The sequence below is a fragment of the Aptenodytes patagonicus genome, chromosome Z (genome assembly GCF_965638725.1).
Source record: "Aptenodytes patagonicus chromosome Z, bAptPat1.pri.cur, whole genome shotgun sequence".
Lineage (NCBI taxonomy): Eukaryota > Metazoa > Chordata > Aves > Sphenisciformes > Spheniscidae > Aptenodytes > Aptenodytes patagonicus.
The window spans coordinates 77,021,624-77,032,913 of record NC_134982.1 but is presented as its reverse complement, the minus strand read 5'-3'; the positions used below and the strand labels follow the sequence as shown (position 1 = coordinate 77,032,913).

General features: G+C 53.8%; 1 protein-coding gene and 1 long non-coding RNA gene across 2 annotated transcripts; one reads left to right on the top strand and one right to left on the bottom strand.

The window, feature by feature from the left end:
• Positions 1–573: 573 nt before the first annotated feature.
• On the bottom strand, positions 574–1,330 carry LOC143172676 (uncharacterized). Its single transcript, XR_012997390.1, has 2 exons — positions 1,114–1,330; positions 574–861 (listed from the first exon to the last, which is right to left on the bottom strand). It is a non-coding gene; the product is annotated as an uncharacterized LOC143172676 (long non-coding RNA).
• Positions 1,157–6,191, top strand: LOC143172675 (E3 ubiquitin-protein ligase Topors-like). The gene is given in 3 exon segments (XM_076362348.1): positions 1,157–1,204; positions 1,206–1,523; positions 2,634–6,191. Coding segments are annotated over 3 exon segments (3,369 nt in total). The 3' UTR covers positions 5,637–6,191.
• Positions 6,192–11,290: the final 5,099 nt, after the last annotated feature.

Genomic DNA, 11,290 nt, shown 5'->3' with positions numbered 1-11,290 from the left:
GCCTGCTGCTGCCCGCTGGGGAGCCAAAGTGGTTGCAACTCCCCCAAACACTAGGAAAAAGTGTTGGGGGTGGGGATGCAACTCCTTAACAAACTTCAAGCTGGGCTACCTGGCGAGTAGGAGGCCCTGGGTCCAGGCAGGGTATCGGGCATAGGCCCATGCTGGTATTTGGGGAGATATGTGGGTGCGGAGCGTCTGTTGGATAAGCGGGTCAGTGCATGCATGTCTGTTTGCTTGTGAGCAGGAAGCCGGACCAGCTGGTACAGAGGAGTAAGAGGGCTCAGGATACAGGGCAGGGTTATCAGATGGACAGAAAGGCTGTGCTAGTACTCAGGGATCTGTGAACCCGTGTGTGCTTTCGCTAGTGAACCTCAATGCTTACCGGCTGTAGAGGAGCAAAGGGACATGGCTGGCTGCGCTCACGTTTTACGTGAGTCCTGGCAGTACTACATGCAGGTGCTGCAGAAGGCAGCGCCTTGTCTGTGGCCCTCTGTAGAGCTGGCCGTGTCAGTGTCTTTTTTTTGCGCATACGGGTATGTGCGTCTCTCACAGATACGTGCTAGTACAAATCCGTAAGGAAAAATCTTTTTCCTAGTAACTGCTTATGCTTTATTTACCTTTTCTGTCCTAACAGCTATTTATGCTTTATTTGCCCAACTGACCACAGGGCTCCTCCAGCCTTCCGACGGATTCCTCCGTTCCTTCGGAGACAATGCCAAGCTCCCGGCGGTGTCCCACGGGCTCTGCCATCGCCTAGGGCAGCCCCTGGGCCAGGAGGCCGCTCTCCAGCTGCCGCTGGGCGGCCACCCGCGCCCCGTAGAGGACGAAGCCCCAGGAAAGCAGCACCACGGCAGCCAGCACCTGCGGGACAAAGTGCATTGGGCGTTGGCGGCGGCAGCACCGGGACCCGCACCCGTTATCGCCCAGGTCCCTGTGTCCGCCGCCTCCACCAAGAGGTACACCCAGCCCTGCCCCCCCCCCCCCCGCCGCCGGGCGGCCTCGGCCCTACGCCCGCCCGCCCGCCGCCGCCGCCGCGGGCGGCACACCCGGGCCCGCCCCCCGCCGCGGTTCCCGCCAGCCCCCCCAGGCCGCGCACCCGGCCCCGGCACGCACCAGGCGGCAGAGCGGGCGCGGGTCCCGCCGCCCCGGCGGAGCCATGCCGGCCTCGCCCCCTCCTCGGCCTCCGCTCAGCAGCGCCTCCGCCCGCCCGCCGGCAAGATGTCGCCACGGAGAGCGGAAGTGACGCCAGACATCGGCGCCCGCGCTTCTCTCCCGGCAGGCAGCGCGGCTGCCTGGCGCTGCCCCGCTGGTGGCGGGGGGCAACCGTTCCCGTGGCAACGCCGCTTCCGCCGCCGCCGCCGATGGCAGAACCGTTACGGCGCCTGGCGGAGGGCGCCCGCCGCCGCCGCCGCCCGCCGGGAGAGGAGCGGCGGGAGGCTCCCGGCTCCGGACGCTGCCGGACGCGCCACCGGCTGAAGGCGGCCGCGGCCCCAGCCCGCACGGGGAGCGAGGGCCCGGCAGCGGTGAGTGCGGGCGTGGGGGCCGGGGGCGGCGCCGGGTCCTTCCGGCGGGTTGGCGGCGGCTGCCGGGCCGGCGGCCCGAGGCGAGGGGGGCGGGCGGCGCGGGGGAGGGAGCTGGGCGGGGAGGCGTCCCGCAGCGGGCGGGCGGGAGGTGTCGCACCGGGGGGGCGTGATCCCCTTCAGGGTGCCCTTGTGACGACACCCCCTGCGTGTGTGGGCGCCCCTCCCCAGCTGCGCTTGTGCCCCCCCAGTGCGTGCGTGTCCGTGGGTGTGCACAGCACACTTCGTGCCCGGTGTCCCGCAAGCGGTTATGAGCTGCTCCCGGGCTTGCTGCAAAAGGTGGGCGGATGAGTTTCGAAGTTAACCTATTTCCACTGAATTATAATGCTTTAGGATAGTGCTTTAAAACTTCAAAATAGATGGATTTATTGCTGACTGCGCTTGACAGCCTGACTAGATACAAAGGCAGCGTGTACCTGAGGGTGGGTGTAGGAATGACAGCTGGCTGTTTCTGCTTCAGTTGTAAAAACAAAGACTAACTTAGGCTGGAACACATCCCTGGAGGTCATCTAGTCCAACAAGCCGTATGTGGTCCAGCATGAGTGCCCAGCAAAACACAGGCAGAGGGTGCAGGAACAGGACAGGTCCAGCAGAACTTGGAAACTGGTAGTTTAATTCAACTGCAATTACTTGTTTTGACTTTTTTTTTCTTAAAGGACAGAACTAACTGTTCTCATATTTTTCATATGTAAACGCTGGTCTCTTTTGGAAGTGTGTTTCGGAGGATACCGTGTTAATCATAAACTTACTGACCACGTCAAAGCAGTTATTTATGAGCAGGGAAGAAGGCAGAGTCCTGCCTAACTGTTACCGTCATATATGCCAGCACGATCCAAGCTCTGTTTAAAACTTGCAACACCGAAGAGCCAGATCTCACTGTGAAGAGAAGCCAAGCAAAGTAGTTAGGTCGTGCTGCCTCTTTGTGCGGTGTTCTCTCAGTGCTAATGCTGGGTTTTGCAACCTTAAAGGTGACTGTTATGGGTTTCTGTGTCTAGACTTTAACATTTTTGTCTCTCTGAGATAGCAGTGACCTTTTGTCTATTTCTTTTGTAGAACATGACTTCAGCAGATAAGGAGTTTGCAGACGATAGCAACTTTTCGCCAAAAGCCAGCACCAGCAAGCTGCCAACAGATGCGTCTCCTGACTCTAAATGCCCCATCTGCTTGGATAGTTTTGACAATGTTGCATATCTAGATCGCTGCTTGCATAGGTTCTGTTTCCGCTGTGTCCAGGAGTGGTCAAAAAACAAAGCAGAATGCCCTCTCTGCAAGCAACCCTTTTTTTCCATTTTCCATACAATTCGCGCTGAAGATGACTTTAAGGAGTACATACTCAGCCCTTCAGAAAATAGCTCTTTTGCCAGCCCTGATGGCCGGAGATTTCGTTACCGTACCACCTTAACAGGGGAACGCCGCAGTGGCAGTTCCCCTTCCCGAAGGACGCTGACCCCTCCAGATAATGGGATATTGTTTGAAGGGTTGTCGAGCGAACCAGTGCGGCAGAGAGATGGAGAGATTCAGCAGATGATAAGGAGGCTGGCCTCAAGGAGGCAGGCTAGTGCAGAAGGCAGATCTCTGCGGCAGATTCAGGAGGAGGAGATGATCAGCTTCCGCAGAGCTCTGTACCGTACTGGTGTGCGTATTCGTAGTATTCAGGATGGTGGCCGCTATCGAGACATTTCAGCAGAGTTCTTCCGCCGCAACCCTGCTTGCCTTCACAGGTTGGTTCCTTGGTTGAAGCGAGAACTTACAGTCCTGTTTGGTGCCCATGGATCTTTGGTTAATATTGTACAGCACATTATCATGAGCAATGTGACTAGGTATGATCTGGAAAGTGAGGCCTTTGCTGAAGATTTAAAGCCATTTTTGCTGAATCGGACTGAACACTTCTTACATGAATTCATCAGTTTTGCCCGTTGTCCTTTTAACTTAGAAGCATATGATCAACACGCCAATTATGACTGTCCTGCGCCATCATATGATGAAGGAAGCCACTCAGACTCGTCAATTATTACAATATCTCCAGATATGTCATATTCTCAAGGGCCAGGTAACGGTTTGTCTGTGACTGGTCTGGGTCAGGCCCCCTGGGATGATGAAACTCCGGGGCCTTCCTATTCCATTTCAGAAGAGGTTCGTGCAACCATAGCTTCTCCTCTGGAAATGTCAGAAAGTTCTGATGAGGACTCTGCTACAAAGAGTCGAAGAAACAAACTGCAAACTCAGTTACAGGCTAATGCTGACTCAAATGACAGTGACCTTTCCTCGGACAATTGTGTTATTGTTGGGTATGTTAAGCCGTTAGCTGAGAGGACACCAGAAGTGGTTGAGCTGTCCTCGGACTCTGAAGAGTCCATCAGGGAAGAGAAAAGGGAAGATGTGAAGAAACAGCAGCCAATCCAGTGTCGCAGCTGGAGTGATAGTGAACCAAGCAGGAGTTTCTCACCACATTCCCCCACATATAAGGAGGATGTAGGTAGTTGTAGAAGCTGCTTATCTCCTGCAGTTGAGAAGAGAGAGTCAAAAGATGAGAACAACAAATGTAAGGTAAAAGATCTGTCTCCACGGGACTTGAGCTGGAGCCCCTCTCCAGGGAGTGACACAGTATGCTCCCCTTGGAATCACAGAGTGTCTAGAAAGGGAAAGTCCAGGAGCCCACAATCCTGTTCACGGAACAGTCGAGGCAGTCATGGCCATCGGTCTAGGAGGGAGCATCATAGCAAAAGCCAGTTTAAAAGGAGACGATCGAGAAGCAGAGATAGTAGCAAACATAGGAGCAAAAGAAGCAGCAGGACGTCGAGGGCTCATGACACCAGACTTTCTCTAAAAAGCCAGAGAGGCTCTCTAAGTCGTGAGAGCACTCCATCCAGAGAAGTAAGCAGATCACGATCACGTAGCAAAGGCTACGGCAAAAGGAGATCAAGAAGTAGAGAGAGTGATCGTTATTATGTAAGAGACAATTATCAAAGTAGATACCCGTGGGGTTATGCTTTCTGTAATCGAAAGGCGTTCGGAGATGGCTATGAATCCTCCAGCAGGAGGAGGACTCAGTCTAATGCTCTCTACTCAAGGCAATCTGCTAGTCCGCAATACAGGATGCGATCATTTATTGAAAGGGCAGATCTGCATAGCCAGAGGGGAGTCCATGAGAGACACTATTACTGTTATGAAAGATGCAGGTCAAGGAGTCGATCAAGCAACAGGTCAAGGACACCTTCTGGAGGAACTGACAGAATGAAAAGTGAAAAGCCTGGTGGAAAAAGGAAGTACAAAACTCGCCACTTGGAGAATGCATTGATGGAGAGCACAAGTCTAGAAAGAGACAGTGACCCCAAGAAAACTTCCTCAAAATTCAGTGACTGCTACAAAAATGAAGATAGCCTTTCAGACAATCGAGCAAGCAGTGAGACAAAGCATAAGAAAAAGAAAAAAAAGATGAGGAGTCCTAGTGTGGAGATAGTCTATGAAGGAAAAGCGACAGACACAACAAGGCATCTTAAAAAGAAAAAGAAGAAGCATAAGAAGAAACACCGGAAACACCACATGAGTAACTCGGCACATTCTTCTCCAGTGGTGATTACAATTGATAGCGATAGTAGCAAGGAGCCAGAAAGTATCGAATGTGACAGCAGTATTACTTGGACAGGCACAACTCAGATAAATGAGAGGGAAAATGAGTCTCCGTCTTCTTTTCTGGAAATGACAGGATGTGAAGATGTTTACAGAGTTGGTGAGGAAACTGGAGGAGCAGCCAAAAGGTACAGTATTCCTACCAGAAGGGGAGACTTAGGTGGTGACATTAGAAATGCTGATGTCGAACTTCGAGAAACAGCAGCTGATCAGAGCCTTGTCAGAGCGGATACCAGCAGTAACACTCCTCACATAGAAACTGTAACCAGCTACATTCAAGAAGCACCAGCAGCGCCTTCCAGTCAACTGCCTTCCCCCAGGATTTCCTTCCTAGAGCGTCCAGAGAGACGACCACTGATACTAGGACTGCCAAAGAGACTTGTCAACAGATCCTCTTGGTTTGATTTCCCAGAAGAAAAAATGTAGCACGCGTTCCACAGAACACTTCTTAAAATTGTGAATTCCTTTTAATTACTTTTTTCCCCTTGAGAATGAGAACACCTGATGTGATTTGTGTATGTTAAAAGATGTCTGGGAAATGTGTAAAACCTTTGAATGTGTATGCACTTTTAAGTCAAACAAGATAGAATATTGCTAGTACGTAACTTTTAAAGTTTCTCAGAAGGCTGTTTGGAAGTTGTAATTTCATAAAGCCATTCTGTATTCTTGTAGTATGTAAAATATATCCACAGAGTATTTCAAAGTTTTGTTTAAAACAAACAACAAAAAAGGAGCCCAAACCAAAAGCCAGAAAATGCAGTTTATGGGGATTGCTATTCTTAGACAAAGAAAAAATTGCTTAGTTCATAAGAAATTATTCAGGTTGAATTCTACTGTTGTTTTAATCTATTTGGTTTAAGTTGATCTCTGCTGAAAAGTAGTCAGCGGTTTCTGTATAGATCTTCCATAGGACTTCCAGTAACGTAAAAGTGAGCTATGTCAAAATCTGAATAAAGCAATAAGACTTTTTTGGTTTTTTTAATGAATTTAAATGTGTGGACTGTGTACTTTGCAAACAGAACATTTATCTTTCGGTTTTGGGTGTCTTACTGGTACAGACCGTTGGAAGTTCATGCTGTCAGGAGTACTCCAGTTTGGAAGGGACCTCTGGAGGTCGTCAGGTCCCAGCCTTCACTGAAAGCAGGAACAACTTTGATCAAATTGCTCAGGATTTGTTCAGTTTTCAATATTCCCAAAGCTGGATGGCCTCTCTGTGCTACCTCTTCTAATGTTTGAGTATTCCCCTGGGAAACATTTTTTTTCCAGATTTCTTCTTTGTATTTCCCTTGTTGCAGTCTGTGTCTTCTACCTTGCGTCCTATTGCTGTGCAACTCTCGAGCCTGTTTTCCTCTTCTGTATGCCCTACCACTACATACTTGAAGACATCCGTCTTGTCTGTAGCCTCGGCCATAGCGCAGCTCCTCCTGACCTCCTTGCTTCGGGCGACGTTCACCCAGCTCAGCTCACCCTAGGTGTCCTGCTGCATGTATGTGCAAGGCACAGGGCTCAGGCAGGGTCTTGTTCTCTAGGTCTGTGTGCACAGCAGTAGCTCTCAGGGCTGAACCAGGAAGTTGCCTTCTGCCTCTCCTGTATTACTGCCTCCATAAGTGGTGGGTTTGACCGTGGCTGGTTGCCTCCAGGTACCCACCAAGCTGCTCTGTCACTTCCCCTCCTCCACAGGATGGGGGAGAAAATAAGATGGGAAAGCTTGTGGGTTGAGATAAGGACAGGGAGATCACTTAACAATTACTGTCACAGGCTAAATAGACTCAGGGACAATTAATTTCATTTATTGCCAATTAAAAATTGAGTAGGATGATGAGAAACAAAGACAAAACTAAATCCACCTTCCCCTCCCTTCTTCTCAGGCTCAACTTCAGTCCTTCATTCCTGACTCTTCTACGTCCTCCCCAGCAGTGCAGGGGAATGGGAGTTGTGGTCAGTGTATAACACTCTCTCTGCTGCTCCTTCCTCCTTACGCTGTTCCTCTGCTCTAGCGTGGGTCCTTTCTACAGGGTGGCAATCCTTCAGGAACAGACTGCTACAGCATGGGTTCCCCACAGGGTCACAGGTCTTGCCAGAAAGCCTGCTCCTGCGTGGGCTCCTGAACACAGGCTGCAGCTCCTGCCAGGAGCCTGCTACTGTGTGGGGTCTCTGTGGGCTGTAGCTTCCTTCAGGGCATCTCCACCTGCACCGGTGTGGGGTCTTCCACGGGTTGCAGTGTGGATATCTGCCCCCCTGTGGTCCTCCATGGGCTGCAGGGGGAGAGCCTGTGTCACCATGGTCGTCTCCAGGGCCTGCAGGGGAATCTTTGCTTTGGAATCTGGAGCACCTCCTCCTCCCGCTCCTTCTTTTTTGACCTGCAGGGCTGTTTCTCTCATGTTTTTCTCACTCCGCTCTCTCACAGCTGCCCTGCAGCATTCTTCATTCTTTCTTAAGTATGTTTTCACAGAGGCACCACCAGCATGGCTCATGGGCTTAGCTGTGTCCTGCAGTGCGTCTGTTTTGAAGGCAGCTGGAACCATCTGTGTCTGGCACAGGGCAGCCCCTGGTCTCTTCTCACAGAGGCCACCCTGCAGCACTCCTTGCTACCAAAACCTTGCCACGTAAACCCAGTACAACCTGGCTTGACAGATGTGGATCCCACGTGTCAGCTGTTAGTTGATTGTGTGTGCAAAAATAGTGATGAGCACATTGGACAGCACTGAAGACTCTGTGTCTAAATCCCATTGAGTCATTTCAGCAAGCTACTGAACATGTGTTGCAGTCTCCTTCATTACCTGCAAGGGATGGTAATTTCATAACCATTCTGGATAAACGAGGTGACACCGCACCTAAGGTTTTCCTCACTTCCAAGAGTGCTATTCTTTCTGAAGCATGGGAGATTTTTGGAGAGGTTGTTGAGCCATTTGCTGCAATGGCAGAGAGATGGAAGGATTCCTGAGAGAATGAGTGTTCTCACAAGAAGGTCAGGCTGGTGCGGAAGATCAGTCTTCAGGGCTGGTAGAGGAGGAGATGTGTACAGAGCTCTGTATTGCCAAGGTCTGTCTGTCCAGTGTTACCAGCCACTGATCATAAAATGGGCGGCACCACACCTGAGGGAGGGGAAACTCTTCCTGATACCCAGGCCCAAGCTCCCACCATCGGGGACCTCGCCAGTGTTACGGAGGAGGTGCTGTCCTCCTAGACAGCTGCTGTCTGTGCTGTGGATGGACTGAGGTGAGCTTTGTACCTCCCCAGGATGATGGAGGAGGAGGGAGCAAGACCTGGCCTAGGGTGGGAAGTGGCCACCACCCTGCCTCCCCCAGCCCCGGAAGAGGGATTTGCACATCCCAGGCAGGAAGCGCAGCATGTTCATGTAGGCGGCCATGGATCAAACTATTATTTCTTGCAACTACGCTCACAAGGTGAATGATCTTAAAAAAAAATTCTTTCACTGCCCTGCACCTTTTTTCCGCCTCCACACTTCATTTTCATCTTGGCTATTTGGATAGAGAGGACAACTGGCCTGGTGGCCCAGCAGCTTCCAGCAGGAAGGCAGGCTGGTGGCCCACGAGCTGTCCAAGGGCAAAGGGTGTCTCCTTGGTTGACCGTTCCTGCTTCGGGAACCCCATCTCTCCAGGGCCTCTGTCCTGCCGGCTGGGGACCTGCACACCAGGAGGGATGTGAGTGGGATTGCACCCAAGGGTGTGCGTGTGCAGGTGTTTCCTCTGGTTTCCCCTGTGCTCTGCCCATGCTGCTCCTCTGCTTCCGTCAGGTGCTCTTAACTGCTCTCCTCTCCACTGGGAGAGGATTTATCTCAACATAAGAAAGCAATTTTTTGTGGTAAGAACAGTCCTTCACTGGAAGCCGGACAGATTACTGCCTGGGCAAGCTCTGCGGGGACAGATGGGCCATTGTGTCGTCACTGTGGGTAAGCGGTGGGCTCTGACATCACCAAACGATGGACTGTGACCTCACGTCCATTGCTGCTTCTCTTCGGGTACCAGCAGAGCCTGGCCCAGTCTGGCTCGTGACAGGACTCCTGCTGAGCGTGCCTGCGAGGCTTCTCCTGGTGCTGGGTGGTGCTTTGGGGCCTGCCATCGGCAGCTCTCGGTGCCCGTCCCGGAGCCATCCCCTGTTTTTCCCTGGCCCTGCCTCCTGGTTCACGCAGCCGGGCACTGTGGGGTGTGCTTGCAGCAGTGGAGGTGAGCTGTGCGGGGGAAAAGTTCCCCCAGGGCAGCCATGGGGCAGCCATGGGGCAGGCAATGGGGCTCGGGGAGCTGCCAGCTCCACAGCCCAAGCCTGGCCCTGGTTAGCGGGGAGCCCTGGGAAACCACGGGGACTGGAGGCATTTCTTCCTCCCCTCCCTGCGACAGCAAGTGACTGTGGCCTCTCTCCCTTTTGCAGCACACGACACCTGCCACTGACGAGGGAGCAGCTCCTCATCCTCAGTGCTCCCCAGCGCACCACAGCGTGCAGAGAGCTTGGCCACTGAGAGTGAGTGGAGCTGCCCCATCTGCCACGACGATCAAGATGATGTTGCCTACATGTCACCCTGCTTCCACAAATTTTGCTTAGGCTGTGCACTGCGCTGGGCATGGCAGAAGCCAAACTGCCCCCTGTGCAGGTCGGTGACGATGGCCATCTTGTTCTTGGTGTGGTCAGATGACGATTATTTGGTGTTCGATGTCCCAGGCCCCGCAAAGCCATCTGCTGAAGACCGCCAGGATGAGCAGGGGGCTGTGGGGCTGGAGCCCAGGGCTCATGTGGACAGCTTCCCTCCTGAGGTCTGGGCAGACTTTTTCAAGAGCCACCCAAATAACATCACGCCCCTCCTGCTGTGGCTGCGACAGAAGCTCAGGGTGCTCGCCGAGGACCAGTGGTGGGAGGTGGCTGCCAGAGAGGGCACCATGGTGGCCCACCTGTGCCTCTGGGGGCTAGACAATGGTGTGGCAGCTGCAGAACTGCCTGCTAGAACACACGGGGACATTTGTCCGCCAGCTCATCACTGCCGCCGTGCGCCTGTGAGGCAGGGAGATCTGCTGGCACCTGGACCAGGTAGGGGTAGGATGCCAGGGGGTAGGATGATAGCCCTGCAGCCAGCCCCCACCATCTCCCGGGGGGGGACACTCCCGGGACTCCTGCCCCCTACCTGGCCTCCTCCGGCAGCCCTGCAGGCTCCAATGGGGAGGAGGAAGCTGGCATGTTGGAGGCCGCCCTCCGCGGGGGTCTTTGCCACCCCCCATCTGCGCCCATCCCTGCAGAGCAGGAGCAGCCCCAGGAGGAGCCGGGGGAGGCAGCGGCGGCAGGTATCTCTGCTCAGGGCTGCAGCTCCAGCCCCTCCGCTCCTGGCCGGGGCAGGGACCGCCAAAGAGGAGGGCCCTTGGCCCCCAGGACTCTCCAGAGCCCTGCAAGAGGCCGCTGCACCGGCAGCACTAGGCAGGTGCCCCAGGGGCTGGTGAAATGAGGGCTGAAGCACATCAGGAGGCTCTCGTTAGTCACCTCAATCTACTTATTAGAGAAAGAAAATAAAGGAATAAAGACTACAGGAGAAGTCTCGGTGTCACTAATGGTGCGGGTGGCGTTGCTGTCCCCACCCAGGCTGCCTTTGATGCCTGTGCCCACCCTTCAGTGTCCGCTGCAGCCTGTGCTCGATGGGACGGTCTGGAGGGAGCTGGGGTACAACTGCACAGCCCTTTGCTGGGGAGGGGGTGGGATGTTAATGCTGATGGCTCCTTCCAGATTGCCCAGGTGCTATTTCTTTGTTTCTCCCCCGAGAGTGAGTTCTGCTCAGCTCCAGGGCTGCATCTTGGTGGCTGGTTCCAGGGGAAGTGTTTGCAGCCAGTGGGTCTCCAGGGCCAGCCTGCACCCCATCGCTCATCACCCCAGGCCTGGCCACCTCCGCACCTCACCCTCTGCCCCCACGTCTCGGGGCTTGGCTCCCCAGCCAGCCCACGCTGCTCAGTATCGCCTCAGTACGTAGCACCATGGCTTGGTGCCGCTCTGTGTAAAAACGGGGCTGCGCCTGCTGCTGATTTTGGCAGGTAATCCCAGCGAAAGCCCTGCTCCATGGCAGAACAAGGCTGAGCAGCCCCAGC